Source organism: Epargyreus clarus, unplaced genomic scaffold, assembly GCF_041222505.1.
Source record: "Epargyreus clarus isolate Ecla_fem2 unplaced genomic scaffold, WU_Ecla_fem_2.2 ptg000024l, whole genome shotgun sequence".
In the NCBI taxonomy this organism is placed as follows: Eukaryota; Metazoa; Arthropoda; class Insecta; order Lepidoptera; family Hesperiidae; genus Epargyreus; species Epargyreus clarus.
In genome coordinates this window covers 575,777-598,606 of record NW_027332231.1, presented here as the reverse complement: position 1 = coordinate 598,606, position 22,830 = coordinate 575,777, and the positions used below count along the sequence as shown (strand labels likewise).

Genomic DNA, 22,830 nt, shown 5'->3' with positions numbered 1-22,830 from the left:
GATTCATACCCGTGACTTTTCAAAGGTATACGCGTATTTTAAATTAATTATGAAATGCTATAACGCCGAAAGAAAATCATTGATGCATGATCGTTTTTTATTTAAATTTAAAAAAATGATAAATACTCGTATCTTAACAATAGCTACAATAGTCACCAATCAAGACTCACCAATGCACCACAGCTTATTTTCCCTATCCTAAACTCAAAGCGCTTCTTGATACTTTATGCACAACCGTAAAAATTGATACATCCCTGTATGCTTTTTCTTTTTAATTATTTTAAAATCACATTTTTACTTTCTCTTTCAGCTAGTATAAATGTATTATATACACACAGGTATGTTCTGTACGTACGTATAATTTGAAGCAAGTATGTACTTGCTAATACATAAAAATACATTCACCTCTTACCTTAAGTTACCACATTACCTCTTTCTTTATTACTTTACATTACTTTACTTTCCCAATAGTTTATACAAATTTAATTTCAAAACCCATTTTGGATTGCAAGCTTATTCTCTTAGTTGCACACATACCTAATGTGAATTTTATTATTCTCTAAAATGTAAAGTGGCAACCCTAATAACAATCAGTTTCCGCGATCACGGCTCAGTGTACGCTGGCTAATGCCACCTAGGTATGGCTTGCAAGTGTTTATGTTGTAGGTGGCTATAAAATTGTACTTTTGATTGCAATCTTTCTCGGACCAAGTTGAACTAATGTCAATTATTCTCCAGGTGTAAAGTGGCAACCCTAATGACAATCAGTTTCCGCGATCACGGCTCAGCGTACGCTGGCTACCGCTGGCTAGATATGGCTTCAGGTGTTTATGTTGTAAATGGCTATAAAATTTACTTTACGTGCTATAACATTTTATATTCTATTATGAACTGTGACCTGTATCACATACTAGCCACATTCACATACTAGTGCTATTAGTGTACCCGTGGTCCCGACGAAGAGCGTCCAAAGGAACCGCACCTCAAAGATAATATCAATAGAATGGAGTAGCTCCAGCTCCATCCCACACAGAGATGGGCCTTGTTGTGGGCAGGCGTCGTCGGGACTACGGACGAATGCTTTTAGCGTACCTGCAGTCCCGACAAAAGGCGTACAGAGGAACACCGTGGGGTTTTAGCCGGTAGGTGTCCGGCATATTCTCTTCGCTGCCCCCGCGCCCGCTATTCATGTAAAGTTGCTCCACGTAGTTAGTTCTCAGAAACAGGAACGGATCTGTGACCCTCTTCTGAAACTCCAATCTTATCTGGGGCGGTTTAGACTTCCTTGTTATCTAAGACCAATGACCTTAATAAGGCCGTAGTGACTGATGTGATCAGCAGAAGATCACCTAAAGAGTCAGCACTGTAATAAGGAAGGCTGACTAAATAAATGGGACACTCTCATATAGGTACGTATGTTTTCTCGCTATTTTCCTTCCATAACGTAAATGAAAAAAGGTGAAATGTTCATTAAAATTTATTTTTTTTTTTGCGAAAAGAAGTTTTTAAATATTATGGAGGTATTTTATATAAGTGGTTATTTGTACTATGATGGAAATAGCATGGTTCAGTATGTTGATGTTGTGCGGTTATTTCTAATTTGTGCGGTTATGCAAAAACGATAACTATGAAAACATTGTTTATGTTCCTTTTTAGTCCTTAGGATTAGAAACATATCTGTGATCGGCTTAAAAACGTAATTCTCTACATATAGAATTAGTTACAAATGTCCATGAGTGGCAGTAACCACATACAATCAGATGGACATCATGCCCCTTTACTACTTTAATCTTATAAAAATGAACTTGAAACAATAAACAAACTTATAAATGGTATACGAAACCCTGCAACACTCCTAAGCTAACAAAATAATCGAAGAATAAAATATATGGTAACTCCTTCCTTATGAAAATACGTATTAGGGGTCTATTGATTTACTTCGTCAGTGTCTACAATACATCCGTAATTTCCCATGTAAAAGGCAGAAGGATTTATAAATCTCTTAAGGCAAAACTTTCTTGGCAATCTCTCATAATGACTAATGAATTATTTGCTCGCCAAGAACCCTCCTTATGTTACTCATCATTGAATTATCCTCGTATTTGACTGAATAATATTTTTATTACAGCAGTTTACGTTATTGATATTTATTGCTATAAAATATGGAATAATAAAGAAAAAATATAAACATAGATAGATTTTCAGCGTAGAATTTTCTCATAAAATAAGTAACTGCAACTTAACAGACAATTTGACTAGCTGTGTCGTAACTAATACGAGTAATACTTAAATTAAAATAAGAAAAACATTTCGTGCAACTAAAATATTTTTGTATCATTTTGTGTGGTACGACCGATGAGGTACCACCATCACATCACTTTCTTGCGTGAAGCAGTTCTATGTTTCTGTGGAAAGGTGTGGATGCCGGCTTACCTACATGATAAGAAGCTACCGTCTTACTACGCAGGAGTGGCAACTCACCGGTGATCAACTTCAGACAAAACCTTTTCTATGTGAAGTTGGTCACATATGTTAATGGGCACTAGTAAACACTTAACTTCAAGTGGACTTAAAACTCGTTTGGAAAAAAAAATAAGAAAATTTTCCGACAAAAATCGCCTTTAGAACGTAGTGTGATATATGTATTTAGTTTATCACATATGGCGTTACTAGACCGTACTTGAATTTAATCTGTAATTATGTAATTTTTTATAATTCTTTACATTTAATTCAAATCATTAAAGATAATTACGGATTTCAAAGCTTATACTTTGCATAATATCAAAACAAAAAACTCAATATTAAGTTCTTTTTGTATTTTTTTTCTTACAGCTAATAAGGATCATAAATACAGCTAATCATATTTAATTGGATTTAAATAAAATGAAACGTGGAAAAAAATATCAAAAATATTTGGAAACCTTTTAAAATAGAAAGGTTATCGCAATATTTAACATTCCAAACTTACTCAAAATTATTTTTGTGTAAAATTATAAGTTAATTTATACAATGATGCGACTGAAAATGGGGATACTATTTTCATGTCGCCTTTTCTCTGTAAAACTTCTATATCTGTACATTCTGTATCTCTGTATTTGTACTTAATAACAGCAATGTTAAACGCTGCTGTGTTCCCGTTTTAATACATGAGTGGAGACATAAGTACTTTTCCGAGACATACGTCAGGGGTAACTGTAGATTTGTGGCTGACCCCAGGTAGGAATCTAATCTGGGATAGGTAACAGATGTCCAATTGTCCATAGGCGGCAGTAGCCACTTACCATCAGGTGGAAAGATTGCTCGTTTGCTATGCCAATATTATAAAAAAAATTGGGTCACATGTGTTATTAAGTCAAGTTACACTTACAATATGGGCATATTGGTACACGCTGTTCCAAATGTTTGCACATACGAGTAGGTACGCAAACTTCTCGTGAGTGAATTGCAATGTTACCGCTCTTGCGTGCAAACCGGTCTCAATGAGTTACGAAACAGCTCTCGAACCGACGTGTCTGTTTGCTTAAAAAACTTATTATTTCGTAAAGAATTCGCGAAAGATACATGCTCATGTCAAAAAGATTAATATCGTGGTTTATTTGCGAATATGATGTTGCGAAGTCAGTTTTTTTTGTAGTCAAAATTAATGATGAAATTAATTAGTTCGTCTTTTTGTAAAAAGTAAGTGTGTTTACTTATTTCGTCCATATGTGAGTGTTGTGAGTTTTTATCGATCTTTAACTGGACTAGTAAGTGAGATTTTAATTTTTATTTATTAATATTCTCTAAAAAATCTTCACAACCGCTTTATTATTTATAACATGATTTATTGCATAGTCTGAAGTGATTATATATGAAACTACCTAATTGAATGGATAAAAAGTCGTTGATAGCAATCATGTCATTCTTATCAAATATTTTTTCATATATTTTTAAATTAGATTGCTAATATTTTTGCCAGTCTGTAAATATTATATTAAGTGAGTTGTAAGTGGCCTGACTTACAACTCTTGTGTTAACGATAAAAAAAAATACTTTCATACTTATTTTGTAGTAGAATTTAAAAGAAAAATGCTAATATAGAAAAAATATTATTAAAATCGTATGAAATTATACCCTGTGTATGTAGGTCGCGACCGGTAACACCGATTCTATACTAATCGCTTACAAAACAAGCCGAGACAAACCCACTTGCATTTATCACACAGCTGTAACGCCTTTATTACCAATCACTTAAGGTTATTTTCCTCTACCAGTTAGTGTAATGACACCAAATAGAGTTGTACCTCGTAATCAGGTAACGGCATAGTAAAATGCATTTAGTTTGTATAGTCCATCGCTAAACGGATTGCGGACGTATCGGTTCATTATAGTGGCTTCAAATATATTCAACAATACATAACGGTTTATAAATTTAATAATAACGCAACGTCATGAGGATAGGACATACTAATATTAGTAATAATTAAGAGGTAAAGTTTCGTTGTAATGTTAGAATTACTACTGGACAAATTCTAATAACTCTTTCAATTATAATAAAAAAATATATACATAAAATAATTTAATACACTATTGTCCATATTATAAAATAGCACACGTAAATATTATTGTGTCATTTAAAAAATAAAGCGTGTAATAACGATTCCGAATCTTCAAAAAGTAATGTAATGTTGATATTACAAAAAATACTTTTAAGATATTCAAGGCTTATTTTTATTTTCTTACAGGATAAAACGGATGTGCAAGATAAAATATAGAATGGAGTGAACTTAGCGATACAGTGCAATGTGAAGTGTTTTGTTTACAATTAACCATAAGAAGGTGATAGCGAAACTAAAGCATAAATGAAAGAATATACAAGAAAGTGTATAAGATATGTGTTAAGTGTTGAAATGAGGCTAGTGAGAAACATACACACAAAAGTAAAATAAATTACCATTGTTTAAGAAACTGTTGAGAAATTAACAGTTAAGCGGTGTATCCGAATTGCGGTAGTTCTTATATTATTCATAAGACAATCAGAAAGTGTGCTAAGATAAAAGTTAAACTGATGAAGACAAAGGAGTGATAAATATATTACATATATAAAAAAGCAAATTAAAAAAGCTATTGTTTCAATAACTGAAACAGTTATGAAGTTACCGGTTATGGGATGTGTAAAAACTTTGATAGTTCTAACAGTTAATCCTGAAGTGCTTGAATAAAATACGGTTGCGATAAATGTTATAGACATGGTTCGGTTGCAATGGACAGTGTTGTGGTCATTGTGGGCAGCGCGGTTTGTGCCGCAACCGACGGAACAGTTGCGAATACGCAGCGGCTTGCTACGTGGGACTGTCGCCCCTGACGGGTCGCATATGCGATATGTCGGCATACCATACGCCACAGTGAGAGAAAGATTTCAGGTGATTTTTTTGACATCATTAAATAGCCTTAATTTTTCCATGAAAATAAAGGTCGTCATGAAAATGAAACTCGTAAAAATTAAACTAGAAATTGGATATTATCGCAGTCTCACTACGAAAAAACTTTAAGAATGCTTCATATTTTCTTTAATTTATTTTACGTATTTTTCCTTTCTTTTTCAGGTTGGTATCTAAATATCCTAGGTTTACTTTATATAACCTGATTAGGCAGTTACAGTGAAGTAATTAAAAAATATTGTTCTGAATTATACCTTATTCAGACATGACTTTTGATGTACAAAATAGAATATTAATGTTCATAAATTACACTTTCCAGGAAGCAGAGCCCGATCCGACATGGGATCCTAATGGCGTCCTAAACGCTTACAATGAGCACATCAGATGCTTCCAGCGGTTCACCAGCACTCGTCTGTCTGGCTACGAAGACTGCCTTACCATAAACGTCTACACGCCAATGAAAAAGGACAACCGACTCCGACCTGTCATGTTCTACATTCATGGAGGCGGCTTCAGAGACGGCTCTGGCTCTCCATTTCTGTACGGACCAGATCATTTTATCAAACATGACGTAATCTTAGTCACATTTAACTACAGATTAGAAATACTGGGCTTTCTGTGCCTAGGAATAAAGGAAGCTCCTGGAAATATTGGATTGAAGGACCAAGTGGAAGCATTAAAATGGGTTAGAAAAAATATTGAGGCTTTCGGAGGAGACCCTCAAAGTGTAACCATCTTTGGTGAGAGCGCCGGTTCTGCATCTGTTCTTTACCACCTAGTATCCCCTATGTCTAAAGGATTATTTCAGAAAGCAATAATGCAAAGTGGTTCAGCAATATCTCCCTGGAGTATGCAATTTGAACCGCTGAAGACAGCAAGTTTGCTAGCACAACAGATGGGTTACAATGCGAAGCATCCAAAAGAACTTTACGAATTTCTGAGTAAGCAACCGTCAGATAAACTGCTGAGTACCCGTGTCCCGAGGGCAGAAGGAGATACTGTACTCGCTGAAAATATATTCGTACCTTGCGTCGAGACTAAAATTCCCGGAGTTAGTCAATTTCTACCAGATACACCATACAATTTGATTAGAACAGGTCAATATAACAAAGTGCCTGTTATAATTGGATTCAATAGCGCTGAAGGATACATGTTCGTTGGCAAAGAAAACGATACAACAATAGAAAAGCTGACTTTCTATGGTTCCTTGCCACGAGATTTGCTTATACCAACAGAGGATGAAAAAGTCCAAACTGCCAAAGAGTTAAAAGAAATGTATATGGGTGAGGAAGGGATTTCAAAAGAAACGCTTTGGAAATTCTCGAAATATGTCGGTGAATCTCACATAGTTTACCCAGCGGTAGCTACTACTGATATCTTGTCAAAGACCATGAATAGTCCGGTATTTGCATACAAATTTGGTTATGATGGTATGCTCAATTTGCCTAAGTTTCTATTTGGATATCGAAAGTATCCAGGTGCGACCCACGCTGACGAATTATTTTATATGTTTAAAATACAAATAAATTTACCGATGACAAACACAGATAGGACGATGATAGACCGAATGAGTACAATGTGGACTAACTTCGTGAAGCTGGGGTGATTTAATTTTTATCTTATTTAGTAAATAATATTCTTGGAGCTGGTTTTACATAATGAAAAGGACATAAGATCCACCTGATAGTATTTAATTACTATTTTATTTAGTATATTTAGTTAGTATTTAATTAGTATTATCTAATATCAGTCGCAAGTGTATAGCGACCCATAACTTCTAACTGTGATTGCTTTAAATAAGTTTATATCACTAGTACCGTATCAACAATGTAACAGTAAGAAGCAATCTAAAAAAATAATCATTTAGACCTATTTAAATTGAGCTCTATTAAATTTTATTATAAATTGTTTCAGAGACCCCACTCCAGACACAACCCAACTGATTCCGATAAAATGGCGCCCTGTCAAGAAGAAAGACCCGCATATCCTCGTCATAGACAACGAATTCTCCACAGAACCTCTATGGAATGACAAGACTCTTCTCTACTGGAATAAAATCTATACAAAATATAGGAGAAAGAGTTAATAGAAATTAATTTTCATAAATAGAAATGTTATATTGTGTTTTTTTTGTATTTGGTAATAATGTTTGCCATTTCTTATCGTATATTTTTTGTTTGTAAATATTTTAATTTTGTTTTTAATTTTCGAATGACAAAACTTTTAAATAATTGCTGCAATTTTTTTTATTTATACCAGACAGTCCAATGTATGTATTTTTGTACTAATTGCATTATAAAAGTAACAGTTTAATTTTTATCCCAAAATTCCAAATATTACATTTTTGTGATAAGATATCATGTGACTTATAACAACATTGTTTCTTATTACACAGCTACAAAATTAATAACTTTGGTAAAGCGTTTGACTGTGAATGTGGCAATGTCAAATTTAATTTATGACCGCACAGGACCGTTTAACCGGTAATAGCCTATTGTAGACCTTGTCTCGAGTCCATCTCGAGGAAAACGCTTAGTAACACATTACATTATGTAACAACTTTTGCACAGAAGTGACCACCTAATAACCATTGTAAATGTCTTTGTTATTTTCCAAAAAGGATCATAATTTGAATAACAATACTGAGTTTACTGTATAAGTCTGAATTTTCCTTGTATTAAAAATAGCAAATAATACGTTTTGATAAATGCGTTTAATTTGTTTAAGTGTGATTCGATAAATGTTTACAAAGAATTGCGTGACTAATAAGGTGAGTAAATGTTTTATTATGACATAAAATTATTAAAATCTGTGCATATATAATTAGTTGACTTACTAGAATTAACCGCTTGCAATGTATGCAATAAGCAATATCGTCGTAGACAACTTTAGCATAATCTAATTGAATAAAGATTATTTTCTAATATAGCAGCCAAGCATGGTTACAAAAAATATTTCTTAGTTCTCATTATACGTTATATATATCCATACAAAGCGTAAATAAGTTAATAAGTAAAAAAAACACACTTTTCATTGCAACTATTTGTAATGGTTGGTTTAAGCGTTGTTAAAAAAATTACAAGTTGAGTGTGTACGGTAATAAAGACCGTTAACTTACATGTTTATAAACATATTTGTATATGTAGGTTGAATTAAAAACATATTTACAACTGGTATTACATACATACAGGGTGAATTTTTCAAACGGGCCTTCAGGGCCAAATCCGAAACTATAAGGATTAGATAAAAATGCTGAAAGGAGTTACGAGGCCGATTTTGATAAAAACTAAAAGTGCATCATTCGTTTTTTAAAATATCTTTTTCCTTAGCCGGGAATCGAACGAGTTCATTTTGTAAAAAATTACACCCTCTATATTATTCCACTATCTGATAGTGTCGCTTATAAGGATCAAATTGTAGGAAGTAATGTTATGTGAAAAATTAAAGGAAAAGGAAAATTTTGAAGAAAATATATATTTTCTCATACATTGGCATACTAATACTTAAGGATTATACATAACAAATGATTTATGTATAATTCTTTAGAAACATACATAAGTCATACCTTTGAAGAATTTGTTGGTTAACCAACTAATTATTCGATGTTACGACCAGGACATACGGCTTAGTATGACAAAGTAATAGTTTGGCAAATAAGTTGCCGCCGTTTTTAGGATTATTTTTTTAATAAAAATAGATAACTGATTAAATAGTAAATTCTTATTGTTTATTGTTTACAAATTCGTTTAAACGTTAAATATGATTGTCTATATCTCTTTGTTTAGTAATCACTCGGATTTGACTCGAAAAAGTCATTCTCGCAAATTGTAAACTTTACATCTGTATTAAACGAAACTCCGCCCAAGTAGCAAGTTAAATCTATTATAATGGTTCTTAAAATAACCTTTACTAAGTCGGACACAAAAATATATTTTTTTGGAGAACAAAACGTCGGCTTTCGAATGATTTGAAACATTGAGCCAAAAAAAAATTAATACGCGAAATGTTTAAATTGATGAATTGCAAGAACTTAACTGCCAAATTACTAAATGATTATGATTATGACCTCTTATAGGTTTGTCTATTCGGCATACGACGAATAAAGGTAACTACACACTTATTTACACAAAATTAGCTGATACCGGTTTTTTATAATATTGGAGTAGCAAACGAGAATGCAGTCCACCAGTTGATAAGTGCCGTAATAGTAATCAGTAATCGATCCCAGATAAAATCAGAGGTCAGCCATCGATGCAGTACTATCCCTGAGAACTAAGTTGAAATGCCTGGACGCCTTACCACATCCTTCAAACCGGAACACAGCAGCGCTTAACAATGGTGTTATTAGGTCGAACTGTTGAGGCGGCGGTAACTCCAGTACCCTTACAATGAGCTTTCAAAACATCCCACAATTTTACTTAACTTTTACTCTATCCATTATTCTGTTCCGTTTGCTTAGTAGACTGAGTAAACGTAACAATAAGTAAGTGCTCAAGTCTACGTCACATGTTCGCAAAAAAGAGAGACAAAAAATAAAGCGCCATTTCGTAAATATAGACATTCAATGTTACGTTACTGACACTATAGTTCTGATACAATCCGCTAGGAGCGCTGATTGGAAATTGTATGGGCAAATACGTAAACAAATACCAAAACAGTCATACTTGTCCAAACGTAAAAACTCATGGTAAAGGTACAGAGTCGAACCACAAAGAGTTATATTAATTTCCTATGACATTCATATCCATGATAGCATAAGAGTATTAAAAAGGAGTGGGGAAACAAAGCTAATTATTAGATATGTTTTACAGAAGGCTGTTCCGACTAAACTTGTTTGATCCACTTTGTACATAATTGCATACAATTTGTCATAACATAATTAGTCATAATCAACGTTGCTCCGCTAGTGTCATTAGTTTAATCATCGTAATTGTTTCTAATAAGGAAATAAAAGCAAGTATAGATGGTTTAGAATCCTTAGACCTTAAAGTCATGTTGAGATAAATACATGTATCGACGACCTATTTGAGTCTACTACTGTTCTTAGTGTTCGAAAACTCTGTAAACTTAACGTAATAACGTAAATGATTGTAATGTATATAACAGGGGTAGTAATTAGTATAAAGTGAAATAAATAAGTACAAATATAAATTTTAATGATTTAAAATTGTTAAAATTAAAACGTGTTTTAATTCAGAATATGATAGGCGTTCAATGGATAATACTATGGGCGCTATGGGGGACACAGGCTTGGACGCAACCGACGGAACCGGTGCGTATACGCAGCGGCTTACTTCGAGGTATAATAGCTCCTGATGGATCACATGCGAAATATATGGGAATACCGTACGCGACTGTTAGGGAACGATTCCAGGTAAATACATTTTATATATAAAATTCTCGTACTCCTCCGAAACGGCTTTACGATTTTCACCAAATTTTATACGCATATTCAGTAGGTCTGAAAATTGGTATGAGAATCTATTTTTCATACCCCTAAGTGATAAAGGTTGTTCATCCTTAACAATTTTTTATTATTTATATGGCAACACAACGTTTGCCGGGTCAGCTAGTTTTATATAAAACTTTCATCCCCCATTATACTGAATCGGGGACGACTTTAAATAATCGTTTAATAGACCTATATAACTTGCGATATTTCTCTAAACCCAATCGCTTAATATAATAATAATAATAATAATAATAAAGCCATTTATTTCCCATCACCTAAGAGTTACATATATGTTTAAATGTTGAAAAAGTAATATATGTATATATATTTTTCTTATTATTTTTGTACGTTAAAGTTATACACTATGAATGTCAGGTTTTTCTCCATTTTTATTTGTCTTGTTCGTTTGGTTTCTTATCGTTGATAGGAACCCCTATGTGGGTATAGGCCTCCTCCAGTATTTTCCATCTTTCTCTATCTTTAGCTTTTTTCATCCACTCCTTTCCCGCTACTGCCACGACGTCGTCACTCCATCTCTTTAAAGGTCGTCCTCTTGCTATTTTTCCGCTAGGTCCTTTCCATCTCGTCACTTCTATTGTCCATCTCCTGTCACCGTATCGTGCAACATGGCCAGCCCATTGCCATTTTAACATTAGACTTTGGTGTAAGACGTCAATAAGATTGGTCTTCTTTCGTATTACATTGCTCTTTATTTTGTGTATTCTTCTTATTTTCAATAAACTTCTCTCCATAGCTTTCTGGCAACTGACCAGTTTCGTTTTTATTTTGTTACTATAGGTCCTCGTCTGGCAAGCATACGTGAGAGTCGGTAGAATGCATGTATCCATCACTACTTTTTTTAGTTGGAGAGAATAGTCACCTTTCATAACCTCTTTGAGTGACCAATATTTTTTCCAGCTCATTTTTACTCGGCGTTCAACCTCTTCTTCTTCATTTTTGTCTTCAAATGATATTTCTTTTCCTAGATATATGTATTTATTTACGTATTCAAGTATATTATCTTCAAGTATTATTTTATGTGTGTAACTGTTTGTCATTATTTTTGTTTTGTCTTTATTAATTAGAAGACCTGCTTTTTCACTATGTATACTTAATAGGTTCATCATTTCTTCTAGTTTACTGCTGCTTTCGGAAAAGATGACTATGTCGTCTGCAAACCTGAGATGACTTAAATGCCTGTTCCCTATCTTGATTCCCTGGTTTTCCCATTTCAGGTCCTCAAAGATGTTTTGTAACACCGCAATGAAAATTTTGGGGGACAAGGGATCACCCTGCCTCGTTCCTCGTAGGATTGGTATTTCTGGTCCTCGTTTCTCTAGTTTGACGCAGCTGGTGCTGTTTTCGTATATATTTTGTAGGATGTTTATGTACTTTTTGTGGACGTTGCATTTGTTTAATACTTCCCAAATTGACTCATGTGATATCGTATCGAATGCTTTTGCATAATCGATAAAAGCCACGTATAGTGGACTGTTGAACTCCTTGTACTTTTCAATTATTTGCTGCATTACATGTATATGGTCTATTGTTGAGAAACCTGGTCGGAATCCTGCCTGTTCTAAAGGTTGAAGTTTTTCGATTTTATCACTGATTCTGCTTGATAGTATAGATGTGAAAAGTTTATAAATATTTGAGAGAAGGCTAATAGGTCTATAATTGCTTATATCTTGAGGGTCGCCTTTTTTGTACAACAGAATTATATCTGATTTCTTCCACTGTTCTGGTATTTGTCCCGTCTCAATTACTTTGTTGAATAGAAAGGATAATGGGCGTGTTAGCAGTTTACTTCCAATTTTTAAAGCTTCATTTGGGATACCATCTGGTCCTGGGCTTTTTTCTGATTTAAGTTTTTTAATATGCATTTCTACCTCCGTTGTATCCACTTCGGGGAGCTCTTCTTTAGTATTGCTATATTTTCTCGGTTGTTTGTTTTTACTTGTACAGGTTTCAACAGTTTTGTATAGTTCTTTATAAAAATCAGTGGCACAGTCTATAATATCTTTCCTCGTATTTGTTGTTGTGATTCTTGTTTTTAAATTTTGTATCCAATTTTTATGTGTACTAAGTTGTTTATATGCTCGTTTCGTGCTCCTGTATTGTGTTAGGGTAGTTTCTATTATCTGTTTTCTATAGTCTGCGTAATTTTGTTTTATAGCCTTCTTCGTTCTTTTGAATAGCCTACATAACTCTTCCTTCATTTCTTTAGTTTTGTGTCTTGTTTTTAGGAGTTCCGAGCGTCTTTCTATTAGTTCTATTGTTGATTTTTTTAGAATTTTGTTTGAGTTTATTGGGTTTCTTTTTTTGGGTTTGATTAATATACAATTTTTGATGATGTGTTCTATTTTATTATATAAGGTCTGGACTCCCTCGTCGTTATCTAAAGTTTCCAATTCTTTCATGCAGTTTCTTAATTTTTCGGTGTATTCTGTTATTTCTTCTTCTGTTTTAAATGCATTTGTAGATGGTTTGAACGAAGTCCTGCATTTCTTACAGTTTTCTAAAACATATGAGGCTCTAACCAGTCGGTGATCTGAACTAAACCCTAAGCCGTGCAACACTTCTACGTTTCTTATTCTTTTGGGCTGGTTTGATAAGATGTAGTCGACTTCATTCTTAGTTCTTTCGTTCGGTGAAACCCAGGTCCATTTCCGATTTTTCCTCATTTTAAAGTACGTATTCATGATAGATAATTTATGTTCAAAAGCAAAATCTATGAGCTTCTCTCCTCTTTCATTCCGTTTTCCATAGCCAAATTTTCCTAGGATCTTGTCCTCATTTGTTTTTGCTGTACCCACTTTGGCATTAAAATCTCCAATAACTAGTACGTTTACCCCGGCCTGTCTTTGCACTTTTTGTAGGGTATCGTAAAATTTATCAATTTCTTCTTTAGAAGCTTTTTCAGTTGGCGCATATACTTGAATTATTGATATTATCTTTTTGTCGAACTGTAATTGAAGAAGCGCAACTCTTTCTGACACGCCCAAAAAGTTTATTATGTTATTTTTGTATTCCTTTTTTATCAGAAAGCCTACTCCGTGAAGACCGGGCGTTTCTCCTTTGAAGCAAAGTATGTAATCGTCATGTTCTTCGATGCTACTGCCCATTCGTCTAACTTCTGCTAAGCCTATTATATCAATTTTTATTTTTTCTAGCGAATACATGAGTTCTATGTATCTTCTTGTGGATGCTAGTGATCTGACATTGAATGTTCCAATATGTAGTAGTTTTTGAGATATTTTTTTATTTATTCCTGGAGGGTTTTGGTCTCTCTCCCCCACGGGGACCAGCCGGCTTGGGGGGCTATTTTTCTTAGTTGTTTGTTGTATATTTATATTGTGTTCGTTTCGGGTCCGGTTTCGCGTGTTTGTTGATTGCTATGAATTCGTCTTTTCTTTTACTGAATTGGATCTTGCGCGTGCCATGTACTCGTATGCATTGGTTATATTAACTTTCTTCGCTGCTACGTACTGTGGTTTTTCTGACTGTGGTGTGCTGGGGCTGGGTGAAGAAGACGGGTCCCTTTTTCTTTTTTCTCGATTGGCGTCAGTTTGCTTTTTGACTATCAGTTTATCTACTTTCAAGTAAGCTATATTTCCCTTCTTGCGCTCTTCTTCAAGCTTTGGTTGTAATGCTTTGCGGGCTTCTAATATTTCCTTCGTGTAGTCTTCCTTCACATATATGCCTTGAGGTAATTTATGTTTAGATTTTAGTATTTCAGTTTTCCTCCAGTACGAACCGAGTGTAATTAGAATAGGCCGTGGCGCGTTTTTTATTTTTCCAATTCTGTAGGCGTTTGTAATTTCGTGTTCTTGCAGGTTTAATTCAAGGTAAGAGTTAATTTTTTCAGTCATACTTTTCACCAAACTCAGCTCTTGCTTACTTTCTACTATCCCAAAAAGAAGTATATTATTTTTCTTTTTTCCCATTTCTAAACCCTTAACTTTCTCTTTAAGTTCTTTAACTTCATTTTTAAGTTGTTTGTTTTCTTCGTATAATCGTTCAAATCGTTCATCCATTTGTTGTACCACGTTTTTAGTTACCGATTCCGTAATAGCTTTAGTCTGTTGTTGAATTTGCTCTTGAAATCGCTTAATATAAAAAACTATATTTATTCATTTTTAAAATATTTTTAAAATGTTACCCACCTAAAACTTAATAGTTAAATAAATAAGTATCTATGAAAATAACAGTAGCAGGCAAACCTTCACTTATATAGGTACTGTTAAACGCATATCGAAGTAGAATTCTCTTAAACTCATACTTGATTTTTTGTATCACGGCCTCGGAGCAATCCAAAATTAATGAAGATCCTGTTAACTAAATTTTTAATGATATATTGTAGGTATCAGATCCTGAACCGACGTGGGATGGAGTCTTTAACGCAACCAACGAACACATCAGATGCATCCAGCGATCCTTCACCGGCAAGGTATCGGGGCAGGAAGATTGCCTCATCTTAAACGTTTACACACCTGTGCAACAAGATAACCAACTTCGACCCGTCATGGTCTTCATCCACGGAGGCGGCTACAGGACCGGCTCTGGATCTTCGATTCTCTACGGTCCAGATTATTTAGTAAAACATAACGTAATTTTAGTCACAATTAACTACAGATTAGATATCTTAGGATTCCTCTGCTTAGGAATTAAAGAAGCGCCTGGAAACGTTGGATTGAAAGACCAAGTGGAGGCACTGAAATGGGTGAGGAATAACATTAGGGCTTTCGGTGGAAACCCCGACGATGTAACTATTTTTGGTGAAAGCGCTGGTTCTGCTTCTGTAAACTACCACCTCTTGTCACCAATGTCTAGAGGTCTATTCCACAAAGCCATGATGCAAAGTGCTACAACAACCTGTCCGTGGAGTTTTCAATTCGAGCCACTAAAGATAGCAAGTTTGTTGGCCGAACAAATGGGATACCAAACAAATGATCCTAAGGAATTATACCAAATATTGAGTACACAGCCTGCAGAAAAATTGGTTACCACTCGAGTTCCAAGAGCAAAAGGTGACATTTATGTATCAGAATACATATTTGTTCCTTGTGTAGAAGTAAATGAAATACCTGGAGTTGAAAGATTTTTACCAGATGATCCACACAATTTGATGATAACAGGACAATATAGTAAAGTGCCGATCCTAATGGGCTACAATAACGCGGAAGGATATTTGTTTGCTTCTAAAGAAAATGATACAACAATAGGTGAAATTACCTTCAACAGTTCTTTGCCACGAAACCTACTCATACCAACAGAAGCCGAGAGAAATCAAACGTCAGAGACGTTAAGAAGTCTCTATATGAAAAATATGAAAATTTCCAAACAATCGCTTTGGAAATTTTCCAAATATATAGCTGATTCTCAATTCGTGTACTCAGTAGTGAGTGATGCGGATCTTTTATCAAAAACCATGGATAATCCAGTGTTTGCTTATAAATTCGAATACGACGGTATACACAATTTAGCAAAACTGCAGGCTGGTTATGCAAAATATCCTGGAGCAACGCACGGCGATGAATTATTTTATCTATTCAAAGTCAAACCAAACTTACCAGAAACAATCAAGGATAGGAAAATGATAGACAGGATGACTACGCTGTGGACAAACTTCGCAAAATATGGGTGAGTTTTGAAAGATTGCAAGGAGAAAAATCAATTAGTTTAGGAATTACACTGAAAAGAACTTTGTACACACAAACATTAATACAAAATTTAATAAATATATTAATGTCCAGTCCCTTTCCTCATTTTGCTATAAAATTCATTAACTCTAAAAGGCTTGTAAAAACAGTTATGATAGTTGAAAAAATATTTTTGTTGCACTCTAAAGAGTTGAGTATTCCTAAAATTTTCTAACACAACTGTATTCAACAGTTCATAAAAATATTCTTTCCACACACCCTTAAATGTCGAAAATGTTACTATAATTTTTAATTTATTTCAGAGATCCTACGCCAAACCTAACAGAACTACTACCGTTAAAATGGCATCCTATCGACAAGATGGATCCACACATTCTTGTCATAGACTTGGAATTTTCTACAGAACCTCTATGGAATGACGATGATATTCTGTACTGGAATAACACATATACAAAATACAGGAGAACAGGTTAAAAATACCTCAATATAAAAAAAAACAAATTCTGCTTACAACTACAAATTGCACGTAATTAGCAATGTTCCAGAATTATTACATTTTTTTAAATATTTGAATATTATGTACAAATAAACAAAATACTATCAATATTTGTCGATGATTTCAAAATAATTTCCATTTTCTAACTCATGTCTATTTACACGACACTAAGAAATGTAATCCCGTAATAAATTTACAATCCCTTTATTTGCGGGATAGCGCATATTGAATCCCGCATCATCTAGGGGTTTGTATATCAAATTTCACTAACATAAATCTATATGTAGTGGTTTACGGGTATTCCCGCATAACAGCAATACTATTGGAACTCGTATATTACATTATAAAATATTTATTAATATCAGGCGTTACTTTGCGAAAGCCCATGCCGTGTTGGAAGTTTATTACTTTCAAATTATTTTCAAATGATCGTACAAAGAACGTACGCTGGGTCATTCTCGTCATTATATAATCATACTTTCACGATGAGACGAGATTAAGCCACCATCCATCCTAGTCATCAAGTGCCGCGAACACTCTTTTCAAAAACTCTATTTTCGTATAAGACACAAATGTTTTCTAATATGTAAATATCACTGAAAAATCGGATCCTGTAATTTGAAGCCCGCACTCTGGGATGGGTGAAATGTCACTGCTCTTCGGTTTTGCTAGTAGTCTCAATCGACAAGTTCAACCTTCCCAATAAAACATTGCATAACAGAATCTCTTTCCTTGAAAACTGGCGAACTCGGGCCAAGTAGCTGTAAGGTCGTACGCCCTTGAAACAGATACCCTTAACCTAGGTAAAGAAAAGGGGACCTTGGTCTCGATATTCAGTTTGCAATTACATTTCACAACGCAGACGGAATGTGGGTTTTTTCTTTTTTGCAGTACAACGAAAAACAATTACTCGTAAGCTGGTTAATATACTTTGTAATGTGCTGTTAAAGTGTACAATGGTGTTTAAGGCACTATTCTCTGTCTTTTGAATGAATAGGTATACACCATTACTAGGGCCGGTTTTGAGAAAGGGTAAGCTGGACTATCTCCGGGGCCTTCTAGAAAAAAAAAATCCAAATTATGAGGGGTTTACTACATTTACATTTAAATAGTATTTTTGCATGTACACGGACAATACTTGTACTTAGCAGTTATCACATCTTTTGTTGGAATAATTTTATTTGTTGTCAATATTTTTTAAGGAGTAAACGAAAAAAAATGTTTTCTTTTATTCTGAAAATAATTAGGGATCTCCGATACTTCGTTGCCCCAGCGCCTCCACACCTCCAAATCCGGCTCTGGACTTTACACATAGCATCAATAACATGTAAGTAACACCTTTCGCCCCAACACAAAGCATCATCAGAATAAATTGACGGTTGATCGACAGGTTAGTCGCAGATCGTTGCCAAATTTATCCGAACATTAAAACTTAAGCTTAGATTATTTTATCAGATATTTTTATGTCACTTTTAGGCTCCGTATACAAAAAGTAAAATGAAAACCCATGCTAGCCTTCGCTGTTTATACGTCTGTCTGCCGATCCGTCTGTCACAGAGCCCTATCTGTAAGTGTAATGTAGAGACGCTTAATTTTTTTCGATTTATTTATTGAACCGTAATAGGTAGACAATTCAATTTTTCACAAAGAATCGATTACTCCGTAGGAATCTATGCTTGATACAGTAAAGAAAAATAAAAATTTGGTGTTACGGAATCCTGCGCATGTGAGTTCGAATCGCACTTGTCCAATTGTTTTTATAAAGGTCGAATTTTGAAAACTCGGCGTAACCTAAATCCTACACTGTATCCGCTATCCGTCTTTGGAACTCCCTCCCTGTATCTATTCGTTACTCCCAATCCTTATACTCCTTCAAAAATCTCGTCAAATCTCACTACCTTCACCTCTAACTATTTTTCCTCCCTAAATCTGTGCTCTTGCTATTCACCTATAAAACTGTGTTAACTTTCTTTTTGTAATTTTATTTTTTTAGCTTCTTTCCCCTTTATTTATTATTTGTTCTATAGTATGCTATCTCTATATTTACACTTAATTTTATATATTAGTCCTGCATCTATCATTTAATTGCACCCTCCCTATTATTTTAAGTCATCTCTTCTTTAACTCCTCATCCTAAGGTTGTCTGGAAGAGATCGCTGTTTTAGCGATAAGACCGCCTTTTGTATCCAAAATTGTATGTTTTGTTTTGTGTTCTTTTTTGGGTACAATAAAGAATATTATTATTATTATTATTATTATAATTTTACTATTCAAGACAAGGTACACATAATTTACAAAATATTAAGGACAACATAATAATAATAAGGACGCATAATTTATTTCACATGTCATATGATTAGATTGTTACGTATTTTGTGAGATGGTAGTTCCACTGAAGTAAATGCGTTGCTACCTCTGAGGACTAAATTGATTATGTCACATATAATTGACACTTAAAATATTTTATTTGTATAGATGTAGAGGTTAAAAGGTCATTCATTGAAAGTCAAATAATGTCACCGAACTCTACCAAAGTCGATCGTAAAATTATTTAAACATTCATATTAATGGAATCAAATGCTTTTCATTAATTCGCTTTGGGTCGTATTCGATCTAGTGGAATTTTGTAACCAATTTTAATCTTTGACAATGGTAGAACCATTTGTGGTTCGGCTCTACATAAATCTAAATTGTACCACTTTCAAATCATCTTTGCCTAGTAAAAAGTGTAAAGAGCTGCTGTATTTTAGTTTAAAAACGTGAAGGATGTGGTAAGGGACACAAACTTATTCGAGGCATTTTAACTTAATCCCCACGTGCAGCAAGGCATCTCACACCGAACTCTACCTGAGTTCGAATCTAATCTGGGGTTAACTACACATGTTAGTCCATAGACGGAAGTAGCCAATCGACCTCAAGTATGAATCTAATTAATCTTATCGGGGATTGACTACACGTGTTGGACTATACGCTCATTTGGTACTCCTTTACTATTAGAAAAACCTTCCTAGTGATCCACAGACTTGAAATTTTAAACATATCTCAGACTCGAATAATACTACCGAAAAATATAGAGTTTATAGCGAAATAATTCTAAGCCTATGCTTTAAAGATGTTTTTCGGCAATGACAACTTAACATTATTTGAGCATGTTTTATGCAAAAACCAAATTTCTTAAGATAGAAATAAACTTCAAAATACGGCAACGGTTTAAAGTAGTTTTATTTAAACATTTTACACCGCCTCATTACTATGTTTGCGGGTTTATAAGGTCAATTATGTAAATTAAATAATTACACAGTGGTTACTGCTTAATTATGAAGGTAGGTAAAGAAAATTATTTAAGTCATCGTTTAAAACTACAACGCTATTATATTTATTGTTATTATTGTGTTTGCCACTAAAAATCTTTGTATTACCTACTTACTGTTTTTTTGACGTACCTGCAATAAGGAAGGTTATATTTTTATGTATATTTTATGTATATGTATATTATTATATGTATAAAGTTCATTGTTTGTTAAGAACTTTGTACGGCTTGGTAGATTTTAGGATATAAGTGTTGTTAGAATTGTCTTGGTACCGCTTAAAACAAAGAGTACAATGAATAATTTAAAATGCTTTTTGTTCACCCAAATTAAGGGCGGGTTTTTTTTATATTGTTACTGCGTCTTGTTTATGACTTAGTAAACTTTTTGCATATGTCTGTGTTTTTGCAAAAGTTTACTTTTGACATATGTCCTATAAGCGAAAGAATTCTACAGTCAGACAGAAAAAAGAATACCCTACATGTAATCCTAAGGAAGTGGTAAATTTCCCTCTCCGTTCTGGAGAGCCAAGGTAAACAACCGAGACTTATATATCGCCTGATTTTGGAAAGTAATGTAAACATTATAAACTATTACTTGCTTTGCGATTAAGGAAAATATCGTGAGGAAACTCTTATACCTGAGAGAGGTATAATTATATCATTCAAGATATTTAACAATGACAGTGTACCAATCCACGTTTGATTTGAGTACAGGACTCTGGCCTATTTAGGTCCTAAAACCATATTCTGAGGAGGAAATCTCTACCCAGCAGAGATACCAGTAAAAAAGTATAAACCAAAGTCCAGATTTCATAAAAAGTTTTAACTTATCTTTGTTTATTGCAACTCAACCGTCTTACATAAACCTAATCAGTGAACATCCGATAGGAAACCGTAACAATAACTAACAAAAAACGATCTAATTCAGTGATCCAATTGTGATTTCGTAGGAAACACATCCGTGCATTATTTTAGATTGCCAACCCGCCGGTTTTCGCAAGATGGCATTGAGAAACTGCCTCTATATGGCTATGCGCCTAATGACGTATATATTATTTGTATTTACAAGGTTTTGAAAGATCGGTAGCATTCCCTAGCAGTCCTTGGGTCGCAATTCGCAAACCAACGGGGTCAGTCCTTAGATGGGTGACTGCTTATTCATGCGCATAACTTTTTCTTTTAAGAACAATGATAGAATTTGTTATCCTCGTGCGTAGAGGTTCCACCACTGGCCTTAATATTAAAAAAAATGTCGCTTTTACGATAAAAAATTAAAAAAATAATTTAGATCTCAACCCTAAAAAATGTTTAAAATCTACTGAACCCATAAAATTTAAATGATAAAATATAAATACAAAAATAAGGTGACTTATTTTAGGCATAAAAGTAAAGGAAAATCCAGTTCACCTAACATTAAGTAAACGCTGTCGCCGCAATTGAACTAAGTTGGAAAAAGGGAACTTAAACAACCTCAACATACACAGATAATGATAACAAACAACATAATAATAACAAATAATCTCTTAATATAAATCGTTTTAAAACGATTAACCCCGATGCGTTAATATTTTGTCATACTTATATTAAACTTCAATTTAAGCGCATAAGTAATTAATTAAACGTTAATAATTCCTTCTTTGTTGTGAATATGTTTTGTGATGAGAAAAATATATGTTTCTGTTTGGCATGCGGATTTTGACAACCAAATGTATGCATAAAAATTAAGCCAAAAACAATATTTTTCAAGCCAAATTCGCACTTATTTGTCTTATATTATTTTTTAATATGAAAGGAAACTTTCGATTCTACATACACATATTGCATGAATCTATTCAGATACCATAAATACGCTGATGATTTTTAACAAGCCCTCTACACCTACTTGGGCTAAACGTAGACAACAGGTAGCCTAAATGCTTATTTCTTCATGAAAATCCTGTTAAAATCCTTTCCGCAAATTTCATAATTAATACCTATAGGTAGAGGAAAATTAAAACGTTTACATATTTTGTTAGTTTAAATATAGATATAACATAAAATATATATATAACTTATTATTTACATTTATTTTAAAGATTAAAAACACATTGGAAACATCGAGAAATATTTAGAAAACAAATTTGTTCTTGGACAAGAAATTTAATTAAAATGTAGTATTTATTACTATCTACTACTGATGTAAAGTAATCATCATAATTATACATAGCAATCAATGTGTCTTAAAAATAAAATATAGTAGCTATTAACGCAAATTATATATCATTTTATATGTAAGTACTAAGTTCTTCCTTAAAGCGTCCTTAGTATTTAAGTACGTTTAAACCTTAACCTCAAGAATCAAGAATGAGATGACTTACCGGACATAAAAAAATATATATACAACTTTACAGTAACAAAAATGAACCTTATTTTAACTAGATACGCGTGAATTCTGCTAAAATCCACATGGCCTTCGAGCTAGGCTGGCGTTGTCAATACAGCGTGCAATA

At 33.7% G+C, this 22,830-nt stretch overlaps 2 protein-coding genes across 7 annotated transcripts; both read left to right on the top strand.

Annotated features, from left to right (window-relative positions):
• The first annotated feature begins 3,459 nt into the window (after positions 1-3,459).
• Positions 3,460-8,132, top strand: LOC140752611 (esterase FE4). Of its 4 annotated transcripts, none has more exons than XM_073086973.1 (4): positions 3,460-3,617; positions 4,725-5,402; positions 5,740-7,022; positions 7,335-8,132. In XM_073086973.1, the coding sequence occupies exons 2-4, from the start codon at positions 5,229-5,231 to the stop codon at positions 7,504-7,506; spliced, it is 1,629 nt and encodes a 542-aa protein (XP_072943074.1). In that variant the 5' UTR covers positions 3,460-3,617; positions 4,725-5,228; the 3' UTR covers positions 7,507-8,132. The 4 variants fall into 4 exon arrangements, with proteins under 4 accessions (XP_072943074.1, XP_072943072.1, XP_072943071.1 ...); XM_073086971.1 differs by having other exon boundaries at positions 3,462-3,678; XM_073086970.1 differs by having other exon boundaries at positions 3,462-3,746.
• LOC140752610 (esterase FE4-like) lies at positions 8,048-17,139 on the top strand. Of its 3 annotated transcripts, none has more exons than XM_073086967.1 (4): positions 8,048-8,190; positions 10,618-10,794; positions 15,236-16,515; positions 16,838-17,139. In XM_073086967.1, exons 1-4 carry the CDS (start codon positions 8,161-8,163, stop codon positions 17,007-17,009), a joined length of 1,659 nt encoding a protein of 552 aa, XP_072943068.1. In that variant the 5' UTR covers positions 8,048-8,160; the 3' UTR covers positions 17,010-17,139. The 3 variants fall into 3 exon arrangements, with proteins under 3 accessions (XP_072943068.1, XP_072943069.1, XP_072943070.1); XM_073086968.1 differs by lacking the exon at positions 8,048-8,190 and adding an exon at positions 9,705-10,528; XM_073086969.1 differs by lacking the exon at positions 8,048-8,190 and adding an exon at positions 9,707-10,500.
• Positions 17,140-22,830: the final 5,691 nt, after the last annotated feature.